Source organism: Ammospiza nelsoni, chromosome 20 (genome assembly GCF_027579445.1).
Source record: "Ammospiza nelsoni isolate bAmmNel1 chromosome 20, bAmmNel1.pri, whole genome shotgun sequence".
NCBI classification, from domain to species: domain Eukaryota; kingdom Metazoa; phylum Chordata; class Aves; order Passeriformes; family Passerellidae; genus Ammospiza; species Ammospiza nelsoni.
This window is the reverse complement of record NC_080652.1, coordinates 1,277,603-1,304,057: the sequence shown is the minus strand read 5'-3', so window position 1 is coordinate 1,304,057 and position 26,455 is coordinate 1,277,603. Positions and strand designations below refer to the sequence as shown.

Genomic DNA, 26,455 nt, shown 5'->3' with positions numbered 1-26,455 from the left:
CCTGCCTGTCCCTGCCTGTCCTTCTGCCTGCTCCCTGCCTGACCCTCTGCCTGCCTGGTTCCTCCCTGTCCCTCTCCCTGTCCTTCGCCCTCCTCCCTGCCTGCCCTTCTGCCTCCTCTCTCCCTGTCCCTCTGCCTGCTCCCTGCCTGTACCCCTGGCTTTGCCCTGCCTGTCCCTCTGCCTGTCCCCTCCTTGTACCCTGCCTCTCCCTCCCTTACTCTGCCTCCCCCCTGCCTGCACCACGCTCCCGCACTCTGCCTGTCCCCTGCCCGCTCCCTGCCCGCACTGTCCCAAAGCCACGGGACTCTGGCCATGGACAGCTGCTGGCCATGGGGACAGACCGGACCCTGGCAGTGGGGGTGGCTCCCTAACCGTGGGGACAGCTCGGTGCCTGCCCGTGGGGATGGATCCCACGCGGACGGCTGTGGGTATGGATCCCATGTAGATGGCTGTGGGTATGGACCCCACGTGGATGGCTGTGGGGACAGGCCCTTCCTGTTTCTGTCCCGAGCCCCGCTGCCAGCCTGGCTTGCGGGGGTCCCGCAGAGCCGGGTGACAGCCGGGTGACAGCAGGGTGACAGGGCAGGCTCGGCCCCTCACGGCGTTCGTGCCGCAGGTCTGACAGGGGTGTCTGAGGCTCCCGGAGCTCAGCTGCTGCCTCCGGCGCCAGGCGCTCGCAGGCTCCGGGGGCTGCTCGGGATCTCTCTGTCCCCTCGCTGATCTCCGCGGGCAGCGCAGCCCCCCCGGCCCCGGGCGGAGCGCGCCAGGCTGCGCCGCTCCTCCAGCAGCGAAGTGGTTAATCCCGGATGCTCTTATCACCCCGGCTCTCCAGCCCCGGCCCCGCTGCCTCCCGGACAAGCGCTCTCCTGGGCAGGTTGCTGGTCCGAGGCCAAGGGGAGGGCCACGCCGGCGAGGCAGCCTTTGTCCCAGGAGCGGGCTCCCGGCCCCAGGTGCGCGCTGAGCCGGGGCCGAGGCGGCGGGGCCGGAGCGGCGGCCGGAGCCAGCGGGGTGAGCCGGGGCAGGCACGGGGGGAGCCGGGCCCGGGGCTGCTGCCCCTCCATGGAGCAGGGCTGGGAGCGGGCCCCGGGCAGCAGCGGGGGCGGTGCTGGGGCAAACACGCTCCGTGGGGCGGTGCGGGAGGGCGAGGGGGCCGGGGCGGCCGCTCGCCGCACGGGGTTCCCAGGTGCGGGGGGCAGAGGGGCACGGAGGGCACGGAGACCAGGCACGGAGGGCACTGGCAAGCCCCAGCGCTGGTGGGAGGTGGGATGCAGAAAACTGTTCTGCCTGGCAAGGATGCTCCTGGCATCCACAGTCACCCTCTTAGAACCTTCAGAGCCCTTTTGGCTTTCAAATCCCAAATGTGCCCAGTGGGAAGTCAGCCCCCCCCACTGTCCTGAGCAACAGGCAGTTTAGATCCAGCAGTGGCTCTGAGCCTTTTACCCCAATTTTCGAGGCCCTGCTCCCTGTGCACAAGGGATGCTGCAAGTGAGGGATGTCCCACAGATGTTTGTCAAGCTTGTCATCATGGCCAGCCCTACACATCAAGTGCTGCCCTGCTCCAGCTGCTGGGCACAGCTGGAAACTTTGCACATCTGGAAATGGGCAGGCGCTGTGCAGCATCGTGCCTCCTCTGCAGCTCTGGAGGCATCAGCGCCACTCTCCTGTCCTGCTGCTTCTGATCCTGCATGGATGGGAGCAGGTACTGGAGCTGCCCAGCCCCGGGATGCCACAGAAAGCCTGGGCAGATTGATGAGCTTCTCAGATTGTTTCCCACCCACTGGGCTCCCTTTCTGTGCCCCATTCTCCTGCCTGGGAGAGCTGGCTGTGTGCTGCCTTTGGATGTTAACCCCAGTCCAGTCAGAACGGGAATTAGACCCTAGCAGGCTGGGAGCCCATTTCCCACCCTCTCCTGCATTCAGCACAGTGCAATTTGTCACCAATTCGTGTCCTTCCATTTCACAGTGCGTGGGACAGAGCTTTCCAGGATGTAGGCTGGGCTGCAGACTTTTCCCATTGCTTTGTTTGTTACCTGGAGCAGATGAATCACATCCCAACGGCACAGTTATAACTGGGCAAACCCCAGCAGGGCTGCTGGGACTGCAGATATGACAACGGGGGACATAATTAAGTGGTTTTCTTGGTGGTGCTGGGTTAATGATTTGAGTCTGAGATAACTTTGAATCGATAACCACTTTAATATCTAAAAGAGTTCCTCAATGATTCCCCATTTCTATGACAAGGATTTATCAGAGGATTCCATACAATCTCTTCATAGCCATTGTAGAGGGAAGGCTCCTGGCTATAGGACAAGGTCTGATAAGGGATTTTGGTGGCCCCATATCCCATGACATGGGCCCAAAGAACAGCTGCTGTTCATTGTTGTGCATCTCATGCCATGCAGGAGATTGGTCACCCTTGCTCATTGCCAGAGATGCTGACTCCAAAACAGGAATCAGCATCTCCTTTGAACTTGCCAAAGGTCTTTTCTCTCCACTGGCCTGGGAAAAGGGCAGGGAAATTTCTCAGGGACTTTATGCACTCACAGGAGAATTGTGTAGCCAAGTGACAGCTCCAGGTCCCACCCAAAGCACTGGTGGGGTTAAACCATGTCTCTGGTACCCAGGGCTCTCAGGCCACCTGCAGGTTATAGCTGGAGTGTGAAGCAAGGTCAGCCTCAGCAGGATGCAGCAGGCATCCTGTCTGTGTGGCTCAAGGCACCAGGCAGGGCAGTGCAGGAGGAGGAGGGAGAGCTGTGCATTGCAAAAAGCACATCTGGAGCAGCTGTGAGGTGCTGAGCACATGGATATCTCAGCTGCCCTGTGCAGAGGCTGTCACAGAGAACCAGACTCTTTGCTTTGCTACAATTCCTTAGGAGTACCTGGGGGCTGTTTCTGCTGGGAGCTGAGCTCTGGATGGACAAGTGGGAAGTGCTCCAGTCCCCAAGGGCAGTGCTGTGGGCATTCCAGCCTGGCTGTGTGCCCAGATCAGCAGGAGCTTCCTGCCTCTGCCCTCCTGCCTGCCCTTGGGGCTGCAGGAGAGGTGTGGGGATCACAGCAGGTATGGACACTGTCCCTGTACATCTCTTACATGCTGTGGCATCAGTAAGAGCTGGGCCAGGCAGGAGACAGCTGGAGATGCTGTTTCCCTGCCTGAAGCAGAGAGGACTCTCTCAGGGACAATCTGGGCCTGCTGGGCAACAGATGTGACCTGGTCCCAAGTGTTGTAGGATGGGTTTTGAGGTGGCAGCATGTGGGTGCTGGAGGGATGTGGCTCTGCACCCCAGAGAGGATGGTCACACTGGTACCCTGCCAGGCCACGATCCTGCTCTCAGCTTGGAACTCCAGCCAGCCACAGCTGGGCTTCCCCCAGAGATGCTGCTGTGAAGGAAGGTGCTGATTGCCAGCCAGGGAACAGCTTGAGCAGGGCTGGGCACAGAGGGACCTGAGGGGCTGCAGGTGAGAAGGCAGGGCTGAACAAGTTGTACTGAAAATCCGCCAAGGAGGGAGTGCTCAGAATGGCAGAGTGTCCCAGCCCTGATGCTGCCAACAGCCCTACTGGCATGGGTCCAGAGGAGCCCGTGGATATTATCCTCTTCCATGCTAAGAGCAGCCATGTACCAGAGAATGGCTTCATTGCTGGGAAGGGAAAGTTCCATAGCCATGCATGAGGTGTGAGCTGGGGGCTGGGGCTGTCCCTGCAGGTTGGAGGAGGAATGGGCTCCAAAGCCAAGGCCATTGCCGGTCTCCTGGCAGCCACCTGTGTCTGCAGCGTCATCGCCCTCATTCTGAGCGTGGTGAATGTGAAGGATGTGCTTCTGCCCCCCAGCACCAAGGTAGGGTCCTCAGAAGGAGCACAGCTCTCATTTGGCTGCTGGCTACCGCTGGGTGTTGGGTTTTGCCTGGGTTTCAGGCAGGCTGTGCTGTTTGTCACCAACATGGGGACAATGCCCTGCACAGACTGGAGCGGGTCTAGCTGAATTTGGTTACTGTGCCTGGCCCCACAGCACATGCAGCTTTTTCATCCCAAAGCACTGCCAGCCCCAGGGGCTTGGGATGGATCCTTGTCCCCAACACAGCTGGTAACTGCAATGCCACTAGACTTTTTCTGTCCTGGTGAACACCAGTCTTGTTTGGCCATTCTAGGCTCCCCTGCCCACCAGGAGCTCCGATGGCTCTCCTGGAGCTTCTCTCCCTCACTCTGCAGCAGGTGACGCTGGTCTGCTCCCCTCACACCCCGTGTCCCCTCTGCTCCCCAGCATGGCCTGGTGTTTGATGCTGGCTCCACACACACGTCCCTCTACATCTACCGGTGGCGCGCGGACAAGGAGAACGGCACGGGCATCGTGTCCCAGGTGGAGGCCTGCTCTGTGTCCGGTGAGTGCTGGGGGCTGCCCTCCCTCTCTATGGCCAGCCTTGGTGCTGCCCTGCATGGCTGTTCCACACACCAAAGCTGATTCATGCCAGCTGTGATAAATGAGAATTTATCTATTGGGCATTTCTAAATACCCACAGGGTCGTGTATTTCTATTGCAAAAGTGCTGTGTCAGGCTTCGGCACAAGGACAAGTCTCTCTGGAGGAAATGCCCACTCTAGAGAGCAGATCTAGGAGCAGATAAATGGTACATGGAGCCAGGCTGGGGCTAGCAAAGGCCAGCAGGCCAGGGCAGAGGTGCCTGGGCAAGGGGAAGAGGGCTCAGAGCTCACCTTGCCCTCATGTCCCGCTCGGCAGCAGCGGCATGGCAGTTACTGGTTAACTGCAAAGGTCAGGCCGAGGGCAAAGTGTAACGCAAGGGCTGCTTGGGCTAATGGCAGTTATTGAGTCAAAGCTCCCGGGAAGATAAACAGTGAGATTTCCACCCCAGAGCCTGGCCCTACCAACTGCAGGACCATGCCAGGTTCTCAGATCCAGTGCCAGCCTCTGAAAATAGGGAGGCTGTGAAAGGGCACACAGAGTGTCTATCAGCTCCAGGTGCCCTCAGGGAAATGGGGAACAGCTGTGTTTGTCCCCAGCTCCTGCAGGACGGACTGGCCGTGCCCAGCACTTCGGCCCCCCCGGGATCAGCTGTGCGCTCAGCATCCCCGGGCCCGCAGCCCTCCCGCTCTGCCCGGAGCAGGAGCTCCTGCGGCTCCCGGGGCGAGTGGCCGTGCCACAGCTGCTGCCGCCTGGAGGGACAGCTCCGAGCACGGGTCGGGACTACCTGGGGCAAGCAACAAAAAAGCCCTATGGGATTCCTGGGTAGACAAGTCCCCTGCTGTGCCGTCCCTGCGGGGTGGCGCTGGGCTCTCTCCATCACCGGTTCCCTGTGACAGGACCCGGCATCTCCAGCTACGCAGACAACCCCGCGGGGGCTGGCGCCAGCCTGAAGCCTTGCCTGGACAGGGCCATGAAGATCGTCCCGGCCGAGCAGCAGCGGGAGACCCCCACGTACCTGGGGGCCACGGCCGGCATGCGGCTGCTGAGGTACCGGCACCTCCCGCCCTTCCCGCTCGGCGCCGGAGCCGGGGCTGGCACCGGGGCACAGGGGCCGGGGCACGGGGGTGCTGCCCGGCCAGGCCGTGGGCATGGGCAGAGCAGCCCTGCCCGCGGTGCCACGGCGTGTCCGGGAGAGCCGCTGGCGGTGCTGGAGAGATGTCGGGAGCAGCTCCTTGGCAGGGCACGGCGGCCTCTCAGTGCCAGCCCGGCTGCCAGAGCTGCCAGGCAGGGCGTGCAGCACCTGAGGTGTTTGTGCCTTTGCTGGCAGGGAGGAGAACAGCAGCAAGGCCGAGCAGGTCTTGGCCGAGGTGTCCAAGGCCATTGGGGAGTACCCTGTGGATTTCCGCGGAGCCCGGATCCTGACGGGCAGCGAGGAGGGCTCCTTTGGCTGGATCACTGTCAACTACCTGCTGGAGACACTGGTCAAGGTGCAGCTGGGGAGAGGGCAGGGCAGGGCCAGTGGAGAGAACGTCCCTGTCTGAGCTGCAGCAGCTTTCCTTACCTGCAGAGGAGGGAGGAATGGAGCTTTGGGGCACTGGTCAGGCAGCCAAAGGTTCCCTGTGGTTGTGGGCTGCAGATTCCACCTCATTAATGGGATTAACAGGATCTTTGTGTCCAGCTCAGCCTGGCCCTGTGCTCTCGTGTGCTGACACACAGGGGTGGATTTGGGGGTCCCAGGGATCTGGCAGCGGGATCGGCATCCAGGGTACAGGGTTCCTTTTTCTCTGCTCCAAGTGTCTGGATCCCAGCAGATGTGCAGCAGCCAAGAGGCCACACCTGAGTGCTCCGTGGAAGTGTCCGTGGGTTGAGGAGGATGTGGGCAGGCAGGGATAAATCAGGGAGCCAGGAGCAGGTTGAAGGTGCCCCTGGGGCCCCCAAGCCCTTGCGGGAAGGGAGTGTGCGTGTGAGTGCTGCAGTTCAGCCTAAGCCTTGCTGTGTGTTGGGCCAGTTCTCGTTTGCAGAGAAATGGGAACATCCCCAGGACACCGAGGTTCTGGGAGCTCTGGACCTCGGCGGTGCCTCGACGCAGATCACCTTCCAGCCCGGGGTCCCCGTGGAGGACAGGAACACGTCCGTGTTCTTCCGGCTCTACGGCACCAACTACTCCCTGTACAGCCACAGCTACCTGTGCTACGGGCAGAGCCAGGCCCTGAAGATGCTGCTGGCAGCTCTGCACCAGGTGCCACGGGGCACGGGGGCTGCTCAGCCATCTCCCAGTGCCGTGGCACATCTCCCCCTGCAGCGCTGGGCGTGCCTGTTGGCCAAGAGTTGGGAATTGGCAGAGGCTTGGGTTTTATCTAGGGAAGCAAAAAATTGCCTCATTTGGGTGGAAGGTGGTGGTGGTTGCCAGCCAGGGCTCCCTTCTCCCCACATCTTGACGTGCAGTGGCATTTTTTGTAATTCCCCCAGCCCAGCTGTATGTGTAGTTTTTCTGCTGTCACCATGCTCTTGGCCTTGCTCCATTCCTGCCCAGAGAGAGGTTTCCCAGCACAGTCCCTGCACTGCTGCCCGGGGGCAGAGGCAGAGCCCAGCGCTGCAGGAGCCAGGGCTGCTCAGGGAGTTCCCAGGTGGGGTGCATCCAGTCCTCCTGGGGTGTAGTCCTGCTTTTTGGGATGGGCTGTGGGAAGGTCTCAGTGGCACTGCAGCCCCATTAATGGCTCCATCTCTCTCCAGGCCAGCTCGAGTAGCCAGATCAAGCACCCCTGCTACCCCCAGGGGTACCAGGAGAACATCACCGTGGCAGAGCTCTACGACAGCCCCTGTGTGCGTGCGCCCAGCTCAGCCAGCCCTGGCCTTGTCCTCACGGTGACGGGGACAGGGGACCCAGCCGCGTGTGACACGGCCGTGCGGAGACTCTTCAACTTCAGCTGCGGGGCGCAGGGGCCGTGCGGCTTCAACGGGGTCTATCAGCCCCCCGTGCGGGGACAGTTCTTGGTAAGCAGCCTCCGTGCCCTGCCTGGGGGAGGGTGAAGGCAGGGCCTGGGTGTCTCCTCTGCCACTGATTGTGGAACGGGCTGGGGAGAGAGGGACCCTCGGAGCTGGCTCTATCTGCAAACCTCTTGCGTGCTCAGAGGTGGCTTCTGCCTCCTGCCACGTGCCAGCATTCCTGAGGGACATGGGAAGGCCTTGTCTGAAGGACACTGTGTGAGCCAGCTCAGAGTGCAAGAACAGCCCCTGGGTTGTGGGCCAGCTCTGAGACTTTCTGGCAGACCATCAAGGGGCTGCCCGATGCAGAACCCAGGGAATTACTAATTACTCTCTCCCCAGGCAAGAGGGGCCCCTGGGTCTTTTCTCAGGTGAGGAAGCAATTGTTTTTCACCATGTTCCCTTGCCCCCCAGGCCTTTGCTGGATTCTACTACACCTTCAACTTCCTAAACCTGACCCGCCAGCAGTCTCTGCGTGAAGTGAATACCACAGTCCATTCTTTCTGCCGGAGGAACTGGACAGAGGTGAGAGCCCTGTGAAGGGCAGCCAGGAGCCTTGTGCTTATCCTGTCCCAAATCTCTGTCCTTGGAGTACAAGCCCTGCTGTTCCCTGGGCTAGGGAGGGTTTCTGAGCCTCTCTTTCTTTCCCTGTTGCACTCTGTCCCTGATGGCCTCACAGCTGGTGCAGAGCTTCCCAAAGGATTTGAAGTACCTGCACACCTACTGCTCTGTGGCCTTTTACATCCTGACGCTGCTGCTCGATGGCTACAAGTTCAATGAGCACACCTGGAGCAACATCCACTTCAGCAGGCAGGTAAACACCTGTGGGCAGCAGGAGACAGTGGACATGTTCAGGAGCAGCATCTCTGGAGTCCTCTGTGCCAGAGATGTGTCCCTGTTTCATGGCTGCTCCCCAGGGGTCCCAGGAGAGATTTGCTGTCTCTTAGCCATGCCCAAACCTCTGACCCAGCTCATGTCTCACTTTCCATGCTGTCAATGTAACTGATTTTAGGGGGGGTCAGGGAAAAACAGAGGATTTGGCCACTTTGGTCTCTGATGTTGTTATCAGAAAGGTGATGGTGGCCCCATGACCACTTTGAACCAGAGTATGGCCTGACCAGAATATTTCCAGGATGAGAGGAGACAGCCTCAGGTTTTGCCAGGGGAAGCTTAGTTGGGTACTAGGAATGGTGCTTTTTCATGGAAATGAAAATGGAAAGGGTCAGGCTTTGGAACAGGCTGCCCAGAGCACTGGTGGAGTCACCATCCCAGGAAGTGTTCAAACAACATGTGGATGTGGCACAAACAACATGTGGATGAGGACACAGCTTAGTGATGAGCATGGTGGTGGTGCTGGGCTGATGGCTGGACTCCATGATCTGAAAAGTCTTTTCTGATCTTACTCTGCAGCCAAATTAGAAGGATTATGGCAACAGAGGAAACCCCAGATCCAAAATCACGTGCAGGTCACAGGCACACCAGGGTCAGAGCAGTCATCCATGTTCAGCTGTCCCTTAGCCCTGGGGGAGGGGGGGCAGGAAAGCTCTTTGTGCAAGTGCTGCTGGCAAGATCAGGTTCATCACAGCCTGGTCCCCATGTGAGACAGCTGGGACAGCTCACGGGACAGATGCCCCCCAGCCCCTCACACAAGCTGCTGGTGCCTGGCAGAGGTGCTTTTGGATGATGCCCTGTGCTGTCTCCCTGCAGGCAGCAAACACAGACATCGGGTGGACACTGGGCTTCATGCTGAACTTGACCAACATGATCCCTGCTGAGGCTCTGCAGCAGGTCAAGGGCCACCAGCCCGGCCTGTGGGCAGGGGCCGTCTCCTTCCTCGTGCTGGCCATCGTGGCAGGCCTGGTGGCTGCTTTCCTGCACTGCTTCTGGAAAACAAAGTAGCTCCCAGCCTCCTGACTACAGGCATCCTGCCTTCTAAACCAGGCAGAAGAGGTGGAAAGTGGAAAAGGATGAAGGCATGAGACCCATCTCCATTGCTCAGGAGATCTGACTTGGTCATCTCTGTGAATATGGAAGATGACTTGATCTCTCTCCAAGAGGAAGACTCCTTTAATCTGACTGCCAAAAGCTGATTGAGACTTGCTGGCTGCATGAAGCTAAAAAAATTCAAATGAGAAATAAAATCAGTTTTGTTTTTCAAATATGAATATCACTGCTCAGCCTAGCACAGTTTCCTTGGCATTCCCAGTCCTGCTGGGCTATTCTTCCAACAGTCCTGGGAGGCAACTGGCAATGGAGAGCAGTGGTGGGCACCTAACTCTGAGCAGAGGGATGACATCATCTGTATCCTGCCCTGTGCAAGATGTGCAATATTTTTGTAGTATGTGACAGAACCTCTCCCCAAAGACACTGTCAGCTGTTGTTAAAAATACTTACTGGCATATCTCAGCAGAAAAACACAAGTGGAAGTTGATTTAAGAGTTGCCAACTCTGGCTCAGGGTTTATTTTATATTCAAGTTACATAGCCAAGTTTTGTCAAGACACCAAATCCAGAACAGGTTCCAGCTCCAGGCACTTGAGTGTTTTATTTAGATCAGCCCAGCCCAGTTGCAGGAATTGGACAGGGCTTTCACCTTTGCAGCACCAGCCCAGCACTGCACTTCCCAGCCAGCCCTTTCTCCAGGGCTCTCCCACAACCCAGAGCTGCTCTGAGCAGTGGAGATTTCCACAAGTGCCTATTTCCTCTGTGCTCCAAGATCTCACCTAGGCTTTAGGGCTTAAGAAAAGTGCCTGAGGCACCTGGTGAAGGAATGGTCAGGTCCATAGCTGTGTGCTATGGAAGACAGGGTCCTAACTCATGGTGTTATCACTTTAATCCCACTGCAAACTAGTTCCAAAAGCCTTTTGAAAGAGCAGCATCTCTGGCTGGTGGAGATAAGGTTATGTGACCTGAGAGCCTGGGGAACAGGGCTCTGCCCCCTGCTCCCAGCCAGCCACCCTTGGCTTGGGAAGTGAGGCTCAGCTTCCCAGCCTCAACACGAGCAATAGGGAGAGGGATGAAGACTCTCACCCAGAGGAACCTCCTCCCACTCAGGGGAGCCTCCTCCCACCCAGGGGAACCTCTTTCCACCCAAGGGAACCTCCTCCCACCCAGGGGAACCTCCTCCCACTCAGGGGAACCTCTTGCCACTCAGGGGAACCCCCTCCCACATAGCAGCCTGAGCTTCCACATGGAGAATTCCCACAGCCAAACCCCAGAGCCCTCTCCCTGCTCTCTGCTCTTCACAGGTACATCTTTGGCAGTGTAAGCACAAGGTAAGAAATGCCAGGTCAGGGAACAGGCTGTGGGAAATGCCATCACTGCTGGAAGTGACCCCATGGGTCTGAGTGGGAGATATCCCCTGTCCAGGTACAGGAGAGCTCCTGGCTGTGCTGGCTGGGGCCCAAATGAGCTGAGATGAGTGTCTCCCACCCTGGGGGTGCAGCCAGGCAGGAAAAGGCTCCTGTTTGCTATAGGAAGGCAACATCACAGCTGGTCTGGGTGGCAAAGCATTTGGGGAAGATGCCAGTCTTGCCATTGCATCGTCCTTCCAGCCAGTCTTCATTCACTGGAAAACATACAGGAGCAGGAATGAGCCCTGGCCCATATGAGTGGGGTTAGTGAGAGTTTTCATGCCTGGAATTTAACTCTGGGAAAAACCCGTTCCAAGCCTGTAACTCCTGAGGGTATGAACCTCAGACAGCACAGGAGAGGCCACATTTTCCCCATGCTCCCCAGAGCAGACTCCAAAAGCCTGGCCCAGCAGCAGGACTGGAGAGCTACCTTCAGAGAGGATATCCAGCACATCTCCCTTGCTGAACTCCAGGTCCCCTGGTCCCTGTGGCAGGTAAGAGTGCTGAGCCAGCATCTGGTAGAGAACAGGTCTGCCTGACTGGGAGTCTGAGTCCTGCAGGAAAAAGCCAGCATGGAGGTTGCAAAGCAAAGCAGAGACTGGAGCCCAGCCCAGCAGAGACCTTGTCCCAGCCTACGTACCTGGCAACAGAGTATCAGCTTGCCCTCCATCAGCTGCTGCCACACCTTCCCCAGGTCTTCCTGTCCCAACACTGTCCCCAGCTCTGTGCCATCCAGGAGCCTGTAGCTGCAAGGGTTCATTAATGCTGAGCAAATAATTTCATTTAAAGTCAAACTTGGAGGCCAGCCCAGCCCTCTGCCAACCTCAATCTTCACAGTCCCCTTTGCAGGCCAGTTCTGAGCTTGTCCCCTTGCACAGTGACATGGGGCTACCCCAGATGCTCAGCAGGCAAAAATGGCACTGTCTGCCACTGTGGGGAGTGACACTGTCACCTCCTCCCACACAAACTTGAGGGGAAGATTCTAAACTCTCCTGATGGCACTGTGTGTCCCAGGGGGTATCACAATCAGGAAGACCTCACCCCAGGATCTTCTGCCCGAGTGCCAGCTTGTTCTGCATTGATCCTTGTTACTGCAAAGGCTGAGCTGAGTGGGACAAAATCCAATCTGTGGCAGCTGCATCTACACAGAGCTTTTCCTTCTCTCCTCCCTTTTTCTTGACCATGGTACAGTTTCCTAGGAAAGATCCTTTAGGCTTCCAAGGCCCATAGAATCACAGAGTTGTAGAACGGTTTTCCTTGGAAGGGCCTTAAAGATAATTTAGTTTCACCCCCCTGCCATGGACAGAGAATCTTTCACTACACCAGGTTACTCCAAGCTCCATCCAATCTGGCCTTGAACAGTTCCAGTGATGAGGAATCCACAATCTCTGTGGGCAACCTGTGCCAGGGCCTCACCACTCTTATATTAAAGAATTTCTTCCTAATATCCCGTCCAACCCTGCCCTCTGTCAGTTTGAAGCCATTCCCCCTTGTCCTGTCACTCCATGCCTTTGTCATAAGTCCCTCTGCAGCCCTCCCTGAGCCATTCCCCTCCCTTGATGTAGTGGGAGGGGATTACAAGAGGAATACAATGTGCTTCCCCGCAGGGATCACTCTGTGGTCCCACCCAAAGCCCACGGTGAGGTTTGCCCTCTGGGCAGACTGTGTGCTACATCTTTGCTGCTTTTGGCCCCAGATAAACGTTCCCAGGAGCCCAGAGGCAGCTGGATGCCCGTGTCCTGAGGGGAATGGCTGCTGGCCCATCCCACCCCACAGCCCCGTACCTGAGCGCGCCCCGCTGTGCCTGCTGAGCCAGCCTGTCCCGCAGCAGGGCCCGCAGGGCCGGCAGGGCCGGGGCCTCGCCCGCCCGCAGCACCAGCGAGCACTCGCAGCGCAGCCGCAGCACCGCCGGCCTGTCTGCGCCCGCGGGGGCCTCCCCGCGCCTCGGCGGGACCTGCGGGGAGATGGGCTCGGTCCGGGTGGAGAATCAGAGTACCCTGAGCTGGAGGGACCCACCAGGATCCCCCAGCCCAGCCCCTGCCCTGCCCCCCCAGCAACCCCACCCTGGGCACCCCTGGCAGCGCTGCCCAAAGGCTCCTGGAGCTCTGGCAGCCTCGGGGCCGTGCCCATTCCCTGGGCAGCCTGGGCAGTGCCAGCACCCTCTGGGGGAAGAGCCCAGACTGACTCTGAAGCTCATGGACTAAGAAGAACCCCAACTGACTAACAAACCCAAGGGACAATATCTGCTCTCATACCAAGAGAGGTGACACAGGCACAGTCCCTCATCTCTGTGCTGCCATGTTGCAGCAGAACAGCATCAAAATGCAGACCTGAATTTCAAAGGGAGAACTCTGGATTTAAAGCATGGGATCAAATGATCCTCCTGTGACTCAGGAATTCTGGTTTTGGTTCTGATTTTACAGGTACCTCCTCAACACAAAATTATATGAGCTGGGCCCCAATTCCTCCAGCCAGCTGGAGAGGAGCAGCCACATTCCTCTGTTGTGCTACCTTCTGGCTGAGTTACACCTGAAACAATTACCCCAAAAACAGGTGTGGCAGAGCTGACTTGCAGCTGAGGGACAGAGGTGGTGTCCCCAGAGGGCCACAGGAGTCATTCCAGGACCATCACATGCAGGGGCTGGCAATGGCATGGAAGTACCTCAGAGGACATTACCCAACAGGGCAAATTTGAAGGAACTGTGCTATCCAGACTGATAGGGACAGAAAATGGGACACAGGAAGACGGGGGAAAGGACAGCAGGGTGTTCAAAGACAACTGCCTCTTGCAAAGTGGGTTGTAAAGCATGTGCACAAGAATTCTGATGCATTTGCTGCTCCTGGTGCCTCGGAGGGTGGCAACAGGTCAGCCTTGGGCTGTGTCACAAAGTGGGATGGTCACAAACTGGGAGGAAAGACCACGTGGGAGCCTCTCTTTAGAATGAAAAAGTGGTCAAAGGAAGGAGTTTTTTCCCCAGTGATTTGGGAGCAGCTCAGGAATTCTGGGCAGGAATCTTGCACTCTTCCCAGCCCTGGTCTCCTGAGGCTGTGCCAGCTTCAGCCTATGGAACACCTCACCTTAGAGTCCATGTGGGCACTGGCATCATTGACAGAGGCATTTTCTTCCCCAGGAGGATCTGCAGAACAGCACAAAGGCAGGGGAACAGCCCTGCAGTCAGCACCACCACCTCCTCATGCCCCCTGAAGAGCAGGGTTTGGGCACAGCTTCACCCACTGAGGGCCCAGGGGTTACCTGGCTTCTGCTTCATGGGGAGGTGGCTGGGAGGCACCTGGGCAGGAGGAAGGGGAATCCCAGTGCTGATCTTCTGCAACAGAACAGCATCAGAAAGGAGAGGGCAGAAAATGGGAGCCTGGATAAGGCTGGTGTGTGACAGGCTGCAGCCAGCTGCAGCCTGTGAGCTGTGTAACCCCAGAGAGAGCCCCAGGGAGAGCTGCTCATTGAATGGTTGGATGAGTTGGAGCAATGAGGCTCTTGAGGGCAGAGGTCTGGGGACACTTCCCTGGCACTCTGCTCCCTGCTGGGTTGGTGCTGGGACAGAAGGAGGCTGGAGCAGAAGGAGGCTGCTCACACTGTGCTGAGGGCCCTCCCCACTTGGGCTGGCTGACAGTGACACAGCCATGGAGCAAACGCCCAAGTGTGTTCCAGAGGTTCATTTGGAGGGGGAAAAATGACAACTAAAATATCATTGCAACATCAGAAAGGGCATGTGCTTGAAAACTCCCTCACATGAAATGGGGTTGAGCTGCACCCTTCCACACTGGGTTCAGATGGAAAATGATTGGGATAATGTGTGGCTATGCCTGTGGTAGAGATAAAGTTCTCCCAAGTCAAAGGGATTTTTTGTACTCCTAACTCTTCTGTTGTTACAATTCAAGAGCACTTGATCTTCAGTCAATAGTCTCAGTGCTTCACACTCTACGTTTCTCTTACAGAGTTGTCCTAACCTGTGATAATTTTACAGATAAATGTCCCAAATGTATGTCTTGGTCCCTCCCTCCCCCCGGTTGCAAGGTTGCCAGCTCACCCATTTATCCATCCTTGAGGCAGGCTCCAGGAGAGAGCTCGGGATGTGCAGCTTCTGCAGAGGGACATGGAGCAGAGCAGGGTGAGAGAGGAGCCCAGCAACCCCAGCCCAGCCCCAGCATTGCCTGTCACCCTATGGCCACACAAATGTGCCTGAGCCACCCAAGTGCTCAGTGCTCACACACTGCTGGACAAAATCCAACAATCCTTTTGCAGTTTTCCTGCAGGGAGCAGAGCTCCTGCTGGAGTGGCTGCAGTGGAACACACCAAACACCCACCAAACCCCCTGCTCCCAAGACAGAGCTCAGGCAGAGAGCAGCAAGGATGCCCAGGGGTACCAGTGTCCAACAGCATTTCTGTGTCTCCTGACAATCACTGCTGCTCATTTCAACTGAGCACTGGAAATTTTTGCTTACAATGCTTTTTTTTTCCTGTTGAGAGTCTGTTTTTATTTTTTCTACATTGAATTTCACCTGACACTTCACTGGGCAGTCAACCAGCACATCCAAATACTTGTGTAACTGTTCCTGTTAGCTCCAGATGCTTCAGGCTCTCCCTCTATTCCTGTATCACTTAGGAATATGCTAAATGCTTATGTCACAGAGGATTTGCTGTGGGGACATAATTTTTTTTTAAATGAAAGGAAGAAAAACCTGTTCCTTTATATCCAGATTTTAATTCTGTATTTTTACCAGTCCTGAGAGCACTGCCTCAATTGCTCAAACACCTTACTGGTTTATAGTGGTCTTCTGAAGAATCTTATGACTTTTTTGAAAGACAGGCAGGTAATACATTCACTGAACCTAATCCAGGTATACAATGGCTCTTTCAAAAAGTGAACTAGACAGGTGAGAAATGGCTTCTGCCATCAAAAGATTTTCCATGTTGTGTTTATCTGTTTCTGTTCAGTCTCTTTACACTACAGCTCCCTGGCCTGCAGGAAGATGTCAGATTTGTTGGGCTCTAAGTCCTTAGGACTTCCCCAGAGCCATTCATAAATCCTGCCAGTACAGCTGAAACCATCCTCAAACCTTCCCAAAGTTCATTGAACAGAGGCACTACAGACCAGGTAAGGACCAGCCCACCTTCTCAGCTCCATCAGAGCTCTCAGGGGATAAATCCTGCTCTAAATGGTGGTCCTTGGTGAGGTCTGCTATGCTACAGTTCCTCAATAGGATCCCCTACGGTGGAGAGCCCAGAGGCCATCCTTGTCTCTCTACAGGGGTGAATGGCAGAGGCTGGTGAGAGCTCAATGTCAGGAAATCTGGGGGTGTGGGAAGGAGCTCCTGAGGACTGTGCTCAGGGCGGCTGGGGCCAAGCCCTGCCCTCGGGGCTGTGTTCCTGTCCTCGGGGCCGTGTTCCTGCCCTGCCCTCGGGACCGTGTCCCTGCCTCAGCACCCTCGGGGCCATGTCTCTCCCTCAGCACCCTCGGGGCCATGTCCCTGCCCTGCCCTCGGGGCCGTGTCCCTCACCACCCTCGGCGCCGTGTCCCTGCCTCAGCACCCTCAGGGCCGTGTCCCTGCCCTGCCCTCAGCGCCGTGTTCCTGCCCTGCCCTCGGGACCGTGTCCCTCACCACCCTCGGGGTGGAGTCCCTGCCCTCGGGGCCATGTCCCTCAGCACCCTCGGGGCCGAATCCCTGCCCTGTCCTCGGGGCCGTGTCCCGGCCCTGCCCTCGGGGCCGTGTCCATCCCTCAGCACCCTCGGGGCCATGTCCATCCCTCAGCACCCTCGGGGCCGTGTACCTGCCCTGCCCTCGGGGCCATGTCCATCCCTCAGCACCCTCGGGGCCGTGGCCCTGCCCTGCCCTCGGGGCCGTGTCCATCCCTCAGCACCCTCGGGGCCATGTCCATCCCTCAGCACTCTCGGGGCCGTGTCCCTGCCCTGCTCTGCCCTCAGTGCCGTGTCCCTGCCCTGCCCTCGGGGCCGTGTCCATACCTCACCGCCCTTGGGGCCGAGTCCCTGCCCTGCCCTTGGGACTGTGTCCCTCACCTGCCCGTCGTGGATGGCCGTGGCCCAGCCGTCTGCCGCTCTGCCCAGCACGAACACCAGGCTCCCGGCCGCCACCTCCTGCCCCGGCGGCTCCTCGGGGCGGTACCGGGCCAGCACTCGGTGGTAGCCGGACTCGGCCTCCCTGCGGGGAGAGGGGAGCGCTGAGCGGCCTGGAGCGCGGTGCTGATGGCTCCGAGCCACCGCACTGCACCGGCCCCGGTTGGCACGGGCTGCAAGGTGAGGGTGCTGGGAAATCGGGATTGCCATTGCTGCTCTCCGGCCCAACTGGGAACAAAAGGGGCTTGGGAAACACTGATTTGCCAAATGCAGCTGCGTTTTCATTGTACTGATAAACAATGTCAAGATCAAAACATTGATCGACACAGCCCTGAAGTACTGCTGGCGCAATATCACCGAAACAAATTACTTTCTTGGAGTTTGAACATGATTTTGGCTCAGGACACTAGGGCTGGTTGTGAGCTTTTGGAATTGTCCTGAGAATTAAGATGGGAAATGTGGAAGAGGCTAACAGCAGGCCTGTTAGCTAAAGGAGTGAGAGGAAGCTGAGAAGCAAGAAGAAGCTGATAAGGAGCTTTTTCTAAAGCTGTAACTAAGGAGACCAAGAGAAGTGAGGAATTGAAGAAAGATAAGAAGAGAACTTTGCAGCTATATGAAGTATTTTTAGAAAGTTAGCTGAAATCACTGTAACTTTTCACCAATGGTGTTATGTTGATTTATTGTAGCCAATAGTTAAGGTAGAAGTATAAACAATTAGGAAGTGTATAAAAGGTCAGCCATGTTCGATAATAAAGAGTGGCCATCTGAGACTGATTGTAGTCTCTGCTTTGTGTCGTGACCACCTCGACAAAGACAGGGAGAGCTGAGCATCCTCTGCCACAGACCTGGGCAGGTCCCACAACCTCTGTCTGCTTCCATTCCCCAGGCATGCCTGATCCATGCTGGTCTCCCAAGACCATCAAATCCTGCAAACTGCCCAGAGGCTCTTGCAGAGATGCCAGGGACCTGCAGCTCCTTTGCAGCCACAGAAGCCTTTGTGTGTTTGTCATTCACTCCACCCCTGGCCAGAGTGGGTGTGGAACCCTCGGAGTCTTCACACAAAGCAGCCAGAGAATAAAAGACTTTTTGAACAGTAGAGAGAGAAGGGTAAGACCAAGGTGGGACTGAACACTCACCGCAGAGCATTGGCACTGGGTTCATAAAAGCCCTGTTTCTGTGGGAGAAACAACAGGATCTGCTTGTAACAGTGCCTCCTACAGCAGAAGTGCCACCTTACCTCCTGACTCTGTTATTTTGTCTTTACTCTTGACCCCATTTGTCATTCCACACCACCCAGAAAAAGTCTGCTGCTCCACACCTTACCAGGATGTGCCTTCTCTTCCTTCCCCTCCCTCTTTATCTCATCAGGAAGTAAGACAGTCTCTTCCCCCTCCCCTGGTTCCAAGGAACTCCCAGGACAGTGGGAAGCAGCTGTGCTCACACTGACACATTTACTGAAGTGATGAGCAGAGACAGGCTGAGCACAGCAAAGCACTGCTGTTTTGACATGGTGAAGAGCCAAAAATGCATCTTTAAAGGGCTGGAGATTCCCATCACTGAGTCCCTTACAGCCAGTGCTGAGCCTGGCTCTGAACATCCCCATGGATCCAGACTGGTGTTACACTGGTTTTACCAAGAGTCCACTCTTCCTTCCCCTGATGGTTGGATCTGAGCCCCTTTCTGGAGCTCCATGACAGCTCTGTTCCTCCTCTCACAGCTCTGTCCTGCTCACCTGAGGCCTGAGAGGCTCAAAGCCAATGTACTCATCGTTGGGAATGATGGATGAGATGACCTGTTGGAGAACAAAGCCATCAGTGAATCTAGGCTGGACAAAGAGATTCCCAAACTGCATCCAAGATTATCTGTCCAGACTCATTTCCTTCTGGCATCCCAAGGTCAGGCAAAGTGTGGAGCTGTACATTCAGTGGGAGAGGCAGAGCTGGATTCCCAAGGCAACCTCAACCATTTGTGTCCCATTTTTTTAGTCTTTAAAGGTATGTGAATTTATTACTTTCCCTTTCTTTTATGTGTTTTGGAGCTCTCTATTCTGACTGCACTGGTCACAGAAAAGGTCAGAGAAATCCTCTGCTGTCTTGTATTAAGGGATGTGACAAAGCATTTGTCCCCTGAGTGCCAACCTGTCCCCCAGGGAATGAAGGACTGAGCAGCAGCATGCTGGGACAATGTGCCCCTCTTAAAAACGTTATTGTCAGCAAAAGGGCAACAACAGATTCCCAGAGTATCTGCTCAGCCCTTTCAGACTTTAAAGTGACCAAGACTAGAAAGGTATTTTAGTGCCAAAGTGCATTTTTTTGGTAGAAGGGGTAGCAATTCTAACAAATTTTGGCTTCTGTGTCCTGACTGCCTGGACTGGCTGCAAGCTCTGCCCATCCTGCTCTCTGGACATGGCAGAGGCAAGGTTTTTTTCTGCTGCTGTTAATCATGACAAGTACGTTGTTACCTTGGGTTTACCCAGGAAATCTTTTGAATCCAGCTGCTCAACTTCCTTCTTTCGTGGTCTGAAAAGTTCCCCAAGAGGAACCAGCATGGGCTCTAAAAACAGGTGGTCCTGGGGTGGGGAGAGCAGGTGAAGGAAAAGCCATCAATTTGCATTGAATGAAACATCAGAGCCCTGAAAAGCAAATACAGCTTAGGTGTGCAAGAGCAGCTCCAGGAAGATATTGGGGCAAAAGTTTCGGCTGTGAACTCGACAAAGGCCATTCAGGCTCCACAAAAGCAGGAGCAAACTGAGAGCTCAGCAGCCCCTCCCCAGTGGGGAGGCAAGGACTGACACTGCTGGCATGGGGTGGGTGGGAAGGGGGGCAGCGCAGGAAGGTTTAGCAAACAAATCTTCTAAACAGCTTTTCTGTTTGATTTCAGATGTTTTCTGTTCAGCCACTGAGTAGCATACTAATAGCAAATACAAATAATACACTGGAAAAGCACAAATGTGATGCCAGAAGAGATGATCAGATTAAAAACAAAGTGATCAATCCCTCAGGAAGAGTAAATCAGAGATCTGCAAATGTTTCAGATCATAAAGGGGTCTAACAGGAAACTTTCACTTAGAAGCAGCCCTAGAAACACTTTCACACCTAACTTCAGCTCTAAAAGTGCTTGACATTAATATCTGAGCTTCCACCATTTGTTCCTGAAGCCAAAGGGACTCAAAAGAAGCCAGACAGTGCCACAAAAAGGGAGAATCTCCAGGCCTGCACTTGTAGGGGTTCTGCACTTGAAACACTGTACAAGGAAACTGGTGTTGCAGGACAAGTACAAATGGAACTGAGCTCCTGAACATGAAGGACCAGGAAGCCATGTCCTCAACCTCAGAGGTCATCCCAAAATTCTTCACTATGGTGTTTCTGGGCAGTGAAGCACCTGGGGAAGATGGAGTTCCCTGATCACCTGAAGCCCTGGTTTGGCAGAGCATCATGTACAAATGGCTTAGACTGTGCTAGCAGGTGGCCAAGCAGCTGGGTGTATGGCAGGAACATGTCAGGAACACTCAAAATGACAACTTTCAGCACACATCCCTGAGCTGAAGCCCAATGCACACTCCCAGGAGCTCACACAGGTGGCCTTACCTGCACCCGCTCAAGGGCCAGCTCCAGGATTGCTGTTTTTCTTTCAGGTCTCCACACAACAGCCTTCTCCAGAGTGACCCTGGCCTCCTGCCACTGCTGCAGGTGGCACTGCACTGCTGCAGTGCTGTACAGCACCTGGAGTGGGCACAGGGAAGGGACTCAGAGGGCCAGGACCAAGGGACACCCAACACGTCCTCCTGAGCCCAGCCAAGAAACAGGGACAGGCACTACAGCACCAAGAGTTCAGCAACAGGAGAGGCTGAGTGGCAGAGCTGGGAATATTTCACAATCAGAAAGGAAAAATAAAAGCTTGGATGTGCTGGAGCTGCTGGTCAGGGTGGTGAGAGACATGAGGACAGCAGGGGAAGACTCTGGTATCACACTTTAGTTCTGATCCTTCCTGCAGCCAAAAGGCCAGGAAGCTTTCCTTGGGTGTTTTTCTGCATGAAACTAGGTAATGATTTTTGTAGTCCTGACTCCCTGTCACTGCAAAATAACTTAACTGAAACTATTTCATGTTGTAGTGGGCTGTGAATGTGCAAACTGTCAGCTGTAGCTTGTCACCCTTCAGCAGCATGTCAGTCTGTTCCTGGGGAAGAGCAGGCTGTGGGAGTGTTGCAGATGGGGTGTTGGGGAGCTGTGGTCTATACTGAGAGTGGAAGATCTCTCCCTGTCACTGACCAGCTGGGCCACAGCCAGAGCACTGTCAGACAGCTCCTTATCTCCTGTGATAGGGTTATCAGCTGGGAATTGAGGTGTGTACCTGGCTGCACGCCCTGCTCAGGACAAGGCTCAAGCTCATAGGATGCTTTTCCTTTACTCCTTAACCATGGCAGTAGAAGACTCTGTTTGGGAGTGTGGGGAATGGCAACTCTGAGCATGTACAGGAACTGCAGGGACAGGCAGCACCTCTCACTCAGTCAGAAGTGTGACAGCCTTGCAAGAGGCAAATATTTCTGGGTTTTCAAAGCACACATGTATCTCCCACGAGGAGATCACCTGCAGCACGTGAGAGGCCGTGCATGGGGAAAGCTGATGGCACAGTTCTGCTGCAGGAGGATGTTTGTGTATTTTGAAAAATGAGCTCCAGGTAAGAATGAGATACAGCTGAATCAGGATGCTGATCCCAAGTGTGGAGGGCCAGCCCATGTCCTGGTGATGCCTGGAGTAAGGGGTTGTGTGTCCACATCAGGGAGGGCCCCAGCCTTGGGACACTCCTGAGCCCTGCCCCTTTCCCAGGGAACTGCTCATTTCCAAGGGAAGGCAGCGCCATGGCACTGAAGCTGTTAAAGCCAGGGAGGTTTGGGTAATACCACAGATGCCAAGGATTGCTTCCTCCTGCCAGGTATAGGGTGCTTGAAAATTGCTGAGATGCTTGGCTGGAGTCACACAATGACTCCTCACTCTCACGGAAGTAAGGAGTTAAATCCTCTTTCCTGTATCTGCTTTTCAATCTGTGTGTGTGGACTCAGAGAAAACAAAATGAACCTTCCAGTAAAGGACAGTTTCTAGGAATCCTTTACATATGCCCAAATATTACAAAAATTTACAATCAGTTCAGCCTTTGAGCTTCCTTGAACAGGATGTGGCAGGTTGGCCCTGTGTGACAGTAAGAGGTACAGGATGAAGCATTTCAAACACAGCCTGAGCACAGAGTGCAAGTTCAGGCACAGAGGGAATATTAAGATCAGTTGCTGCAGTTGAAAGAGGCTTTCATGCACCTGACTTTCCTACAGCCCACATTTTGCATCAGTGCTGTTCTCATCTGTCACTGAACTCTGAGAGCTGAGGAGTTCACTAAACTTCCATGTGTATTTACACCAAAGTGTAAATATTACACAGAATCCCAGACTGGTTTGGGTTGGGAAGGACCTTAAAGCTCCCAGTTCCACCCCTGCCATGGCAGGGACACCTTCTACAGACCAGGCTGCTCCAAGCCTCATCCAGCCTGGCCTGAGACACTTCCAGGGATGGGGCAGCCACCACTTTGTCAGATACAGAGAAAATAAACCCCCCTCAATACAGAAATTCCTGTGCACCCGCTCTGAACAATTTTACTTTGCAAACTGAATCATTTGCTAAACTTTCCAGAGATGATGTTGGTTTACAACTTTTATGATTAGGTTACTTTTAAAAAAGTGCAAGCAGAATAATTTTACAGTTTACAACTTTTATGATTAGGTTACTTTTAAAAAAGTGCAAGCAGAATAATTTTACAGTTCTAATGTACTTTCTTGAAAAGATCTTGGGTCACTAATGCCTGTTACTGAACCCCCAACAGTGGGGAAGGATTGCTGAGCCAGGCTGACTCTTACCTCCCAGGCATAGAGGATGTGCCTCAGCCCCAGCTGTTTGTAATCAATGAAGGGATTTTCTCTTAGGTGACTGAAGGCCAGGTGATAGTCAGAGAGAGCTTCTTCATACCTGCAATGCAGAGGTGACACAAGAAACTGAGCCTAAAACAGCTGGAGACTGTTTAAAAATGTGTTCTGCTCTGCAGCCTGTGCAAGGAGAGCTGCACCAGAGATGTGTTATGAAGATCCAAGGTTACCCACAGCTGGGAGCTCCCTGCTGTCCCAGCACCCGTCCCAGGAGGATTGAGGGCTGGGAACCTGACTGATGGGGACCAGAGAGGGCACACACATGGCCAGAGCATTGAAATTGAGAAACTTGAAATTTAGAACCTCAACATTTAGAAATTTAGAGAACCTGTGTGGATAAGGAGGGTATTAGTCTGAATTTTCACCATCTACGCAACTGAAATCCAAGCAGGTGCCCACTGAGGCTGCAGGTGGTGAAAGGAAGGGCTGTGCAGTGGGCACCTGGCCAAGAGAAGGTGCCAGGGTGAGTGTTGGTGGGTGGGAGCAGCTTCTGATGAAGGAAGGAGCCCTGGGGGCTGGAGGCCATCAGCTCTTTGGGCAGGAAGCAGCTGCCAGCTGTGCTGCCCCTGCAGTGGCTGTGCTTGGGGCACATTTGCTTCTGCTCCTGGTGGAGCAGCTCCAGAGAGCCACAGCCCCTCTCCTGGAAAAGCCAGAACTGCTCCCTTTGACTCCCTTCAAGAAATAAAGACAGGCATTTTGTGGAGATTAAGGTCTGGAAATATGGGGAAAACAAGGGGAAAGACAATTGCTGAGCTCAAAGGTAAGACAAGATCTGTAAAATACTTCACCCAGCTCCCTGAGGAGGATGTCACTGTGATTTAACCGTGGAAACAATGAGTAATCAATCCCATGACACTTCTGGAGCAACCTCAATATTCTATCAGTGAGACTGAGATCAGGCCCCCAAAGTCTGCTGGCAGGAGAATGTGCAGGCTGCATTTTTAGCAAGGCCAGACTCATGTGTGTCATGTGAGGACACACCAAGCAGCACAATTATATTTTTTTAAAATTTCTAGAGAAAATCTGAATGGCAAAATAACATTGTGGCAGCCTTGCATCCAGGAGCCTCTGTCTGGAGGGGACAGCAATGCCATGTGTCAGCCACCCCAGAGCTGTGCAGCTCTTATCAGAGATTAGACTTGCTGACCTGTGACAGGGTTCCAAGGCTAAAGCAGATCCTGTGACCCTGTGAGGTTGCTGGAAGAAGTGAATTTTGGAATCAAAGAATCATTTAGGTTTAGGAATAAAGCAGGACTGAAAGAAAAGAACCAAAGACTGCACTGGCTGTGCACCTCACTCACATTTCCAGCTGCAGGTGGACAAATCCTCTCTGGAAGTAGCCCACAGCCAGGGAATTGTCCTTCTCAATGGTTTTATTGAATGCCTGAGGAGAAAAACACAGGCAGGGCCCAGCTGGGATGTGTCCTGTCAGTGCCTGGGCACACACACCCAGCCAGCCCCGTCCCAGCTGCCCTCACAGAGGCACCCCCTGGGCTCCTGCCCAGCTCTGAGGGCTGGGCACAGCTCCCAGCCATCCTTCAGGTCTTGGCTCTGTGTGAGCTGAGCTGCAGGCTTTTACCCCTCCTTGCTTCAATGGACTGGACATAAATGAGCTGCATTGGCCATCTGGCTTCTTAAAATGGGGAAACTGTAGCCTGCAGCAGAGTTGGCCAGTGGGAGCAGCGGGACTGGCCAGGCTGGGGAAGGCTGAGGTGATGAAAGAGTGAGAGGGAGGGAGGAAGCTGCAGGGCATCTCACAATGGCCTCTAAGTCAGTGTTTCTGCTTCGGTGCCCCAGCTAAAAGCAGGCAGTGCTTGTGGTAGCAGCTCGTGGTTCAGTGTGCTGGGAGAGCCAGGAGTCCTCCTGGGGCAGCATCACGGCTGTGCTCCTTCCCTTGCCAGTGCTGAAAGCCCAGCCCTCCTGCCCTGCCCTGCAGGGGAAGGTGAGCTCCTGTGACTCCACACACTGTGCTGGCAGTCTGCCTGCCTGGGCCAAACCTGAAATAACAACAACCAACCCCTCATCCACACGGAATACAGCTGAGCTTCTTCCCAGTCCCTGCCCCTTGACTGGGCTCAGAAGTCTCTCCTGAGCTCTCTCCCTCAGCTCCATGACCCCTCTGTGTCCCAAACAGCCACTGCCTGCCCAGGGCTCCACGGTGCTGCCCCAGCCCCTCAGCTGCCCCTTACACTGTTTGAGAAAGGTTTATCTGCATCTCCTCCCTGGAGACAGATGAATGGATGGATGTGCAGACACATCAGGTGCTGTCACAAAAAGGCTTTTCCTCAGGGCACCTCCTCTCCCTTCCCAAGGGCAGTGGTTTTCTGGCACAGCAGCTTTGTTCTGGCAGTCTCCACTGCCAAGCAACATTTTTGTACTTTCAAAGTACACCCATCTTATGTCTAAACCCACGGCTACAGTGGGTTTAGACATAAGATGGGTGTACTTTGTAGAACAGTTATTGGACAATCTTTTTCCTGCTTTGATTTAAAGCTACAATACATTTTTAATTTATTGTGCATGTCCAGTGGGTTGAGGTCTTCTCTTGGAATCAGGCAGGCTGAGCTTTAGAGGTGTGGTTTTCACATTATAATGAGCTAAATTCACCTAAAGGACAGGATTTTAACTGATATAGTTTTAACAAAACTTACAGTATATTGCCAGATGCCATTTCCAGTATCTAATTTAACTACTCTCTATTATCTTGTTTCAAAATGATTCTGCCCACTGATCTGGATTTTCATTTAGAGAACCACGGAATCACAGAATCATTAAGGTTGGAAAAGGTCTCAAAGATCGAGTCCAACTGTGAACAGGGCATCACTGAGTTTACCACTGAACCCTGTCCTCGACGGCCACATCCGCCTTTTTAACTTCCACTTTTTTCACTTTTCTGTGATTCATTCAGCCAAACTTTTCCCTCCAACCATTCACCCTTCAACACCCTTCAACATCCCCGCTCGCATTCCCGCAGGACACGAAACGCCGGATCCAAGAACTACTTTCAGCACCGTTCCCCGCGAGCGGGCCCGGGGCAGCCGAGCCGCCCATGCCCGGGGTTCCCCGGGGATCCCCCCGCTCCGCTCCCGGGCCGCTCACCCGCAGGGCCGCCTCGGGCCGCCGGGCCAGCAGCTGCACGCAGCCCACGTTGAAGCAGATCCTGGCCGGGGGCTCCGCGATGCCGCCGAACGCGTCCAGGGCAGCGTCCCAGTGCCCGCGGTCCGCCGCCCGCACGGCCTCGTGCCAGCGCCGCACCAGCTCCCGGTACGCCATGGCCGGGCTGCGGGAACGGGAACGGGAACGGAGCCGCGCGGGGCCGCACCTGCCGCCCGCCCGCGCCTCACCTGCGCCGCACCTGCCGGGGCGGGGCCGGACGGGAGAAAGCGGCCACCTCTGCCCGCTCCGCTCCTCCTCTGGGCGGCGGGAGGAGACACCGAGCCCGCAACGGGACACGGACAGCATAGTGGGACATGGACCGGGAATGGGACACGAACCCCACAGTGGGACATGGACCGGGAATGGGACACGGACTGGGAATGGGGGATACTGAGCCTAGAATGGGACATGGACCTGGGAGGGACGGAGAGGGGGACACGGACCGCGGGAAGGGGGGACACGGAGCCCGGGAGGAGAGACGGAGCCCGG

General features: G+C 55.3%; 2 protein-coding genes across 2 annotated transcripts; one reads left to right on the top strand and one right to left on the bottom strand.

The window, feature by feature from the left end:
* The first annotated feature begins 900 nt into the window (after positions 1 to 900).
* ENTPD8 (ectonucleoside triphosphate diphosphohydrolase 8) lies at positions 901 to 9,563 on the top strand. The gene is made up of 10 exons (XM_059486444.1): positions 901 to 1,008; positions 3,701 to 3,832; positions 4,256 to 4,373; positions 5,310 to 5,460; positions 5,741 to 5,900; positions 6,422 to 6,652; positions 7,147 to 7,407; positions 7,813 to 7,923; positions 8,078 to 8,212; positions 9,106 to 9,563. Exons 2-10 carry the CDS (start codon positions 3,713 to 3,715, stop codon positions 9,295 to 9,297), a joined length of 1,479 nt encoding a protein of 492 aa, XP_059342427.1. The 5' UTR covers positions 901 to 1,008; positions 3,701 to 3,712; the 3' UTR covers positions 9,298 to 9,563.
* Positions 9,564 to 9,930: 367 nt separating this feature from the next.
* Positions 9,931 to 26,108, bottom strand: NOXA1 (NADPH oxidase activator 1). The gene is made up of 15 exons (XM_059486518.1): positions 25,910 to 26,108; positions 24,112 to 24,194; positions 22,745 to 22,853; positions 20,430 to 20,564; positions 19,304 to 19,411; positions 18,575 to 18,634; positions 17,979 to 18,016; positions 16,786 to 16,927; positions 14,797 to 14,850; positions 13,986 to 14,076; positions 13,829 to 13,887; positions 12,535 to 12,719; positions 11,391 to 11,496; positions 11,181 to 11,304; positions 9,931 to 10,965 (listed from the first exon to the last, which is right to left on the bottom strand). The coding sequence occupies exons 1-15, from the start codon at positions 26,081 to 26,083 to the stop codon at positions 10,868 to 10,870; spliced, it is 1,566 nt and encodes a 521-aa protein (XP_059342501.1). The 5' UTR covers positions 26,084 to 26,108; the 3' UTR covers positions 9,931 to 10,867.
* Between the last annotated feature and the right edge of the window lie 347 nt (positions 26,109 to 26,455).

Coding starts and splice junctions, on each gene's coding strand:
- NOXA1 (XM_059486518.1), bottom strand. CDS start 26,083: ATGGCGTACCGGGAGCTGGTGCGGCGCTGGCACGAGGCCGTGCGGGCG. Junction 20,565..22,744: donor ACATCCTCTATGCCTGGGAG/GTAAGAGTCAGC, acceptor TGCCCACTCCAG/GTGCTGTACAGCACTGCAGC. Junction 11,305..11,390: donor AGCTGATACTCTGTTGCCAG/GTACGTAGGCTG, acceptor TTTTTCCTGCAG/GACTCAGACTCCCAGTCAGG.
- ENTPD8 (XM_059486444.1), top strand. CDS start 3,713: ATGGGCTCCAAAGCCAAGGCCATTGCCGGTCTCCTGGCAGCCACCTGT. Junction 5,461..5,740: donor GCCGGCATGCGGCTGCTGAG/GTACCGGCACCT, acceptor CTTTGCTGGCAG/GGAGGAGAACAGCAGCAAGG. Junction 5,901..6,421: donor TGCTGGAGACACTGGTCAAG/GTGCAGCTGGGG, acceptor GTGTTGGGCCAG/TTCTCGTTTGCAGAGAAATG.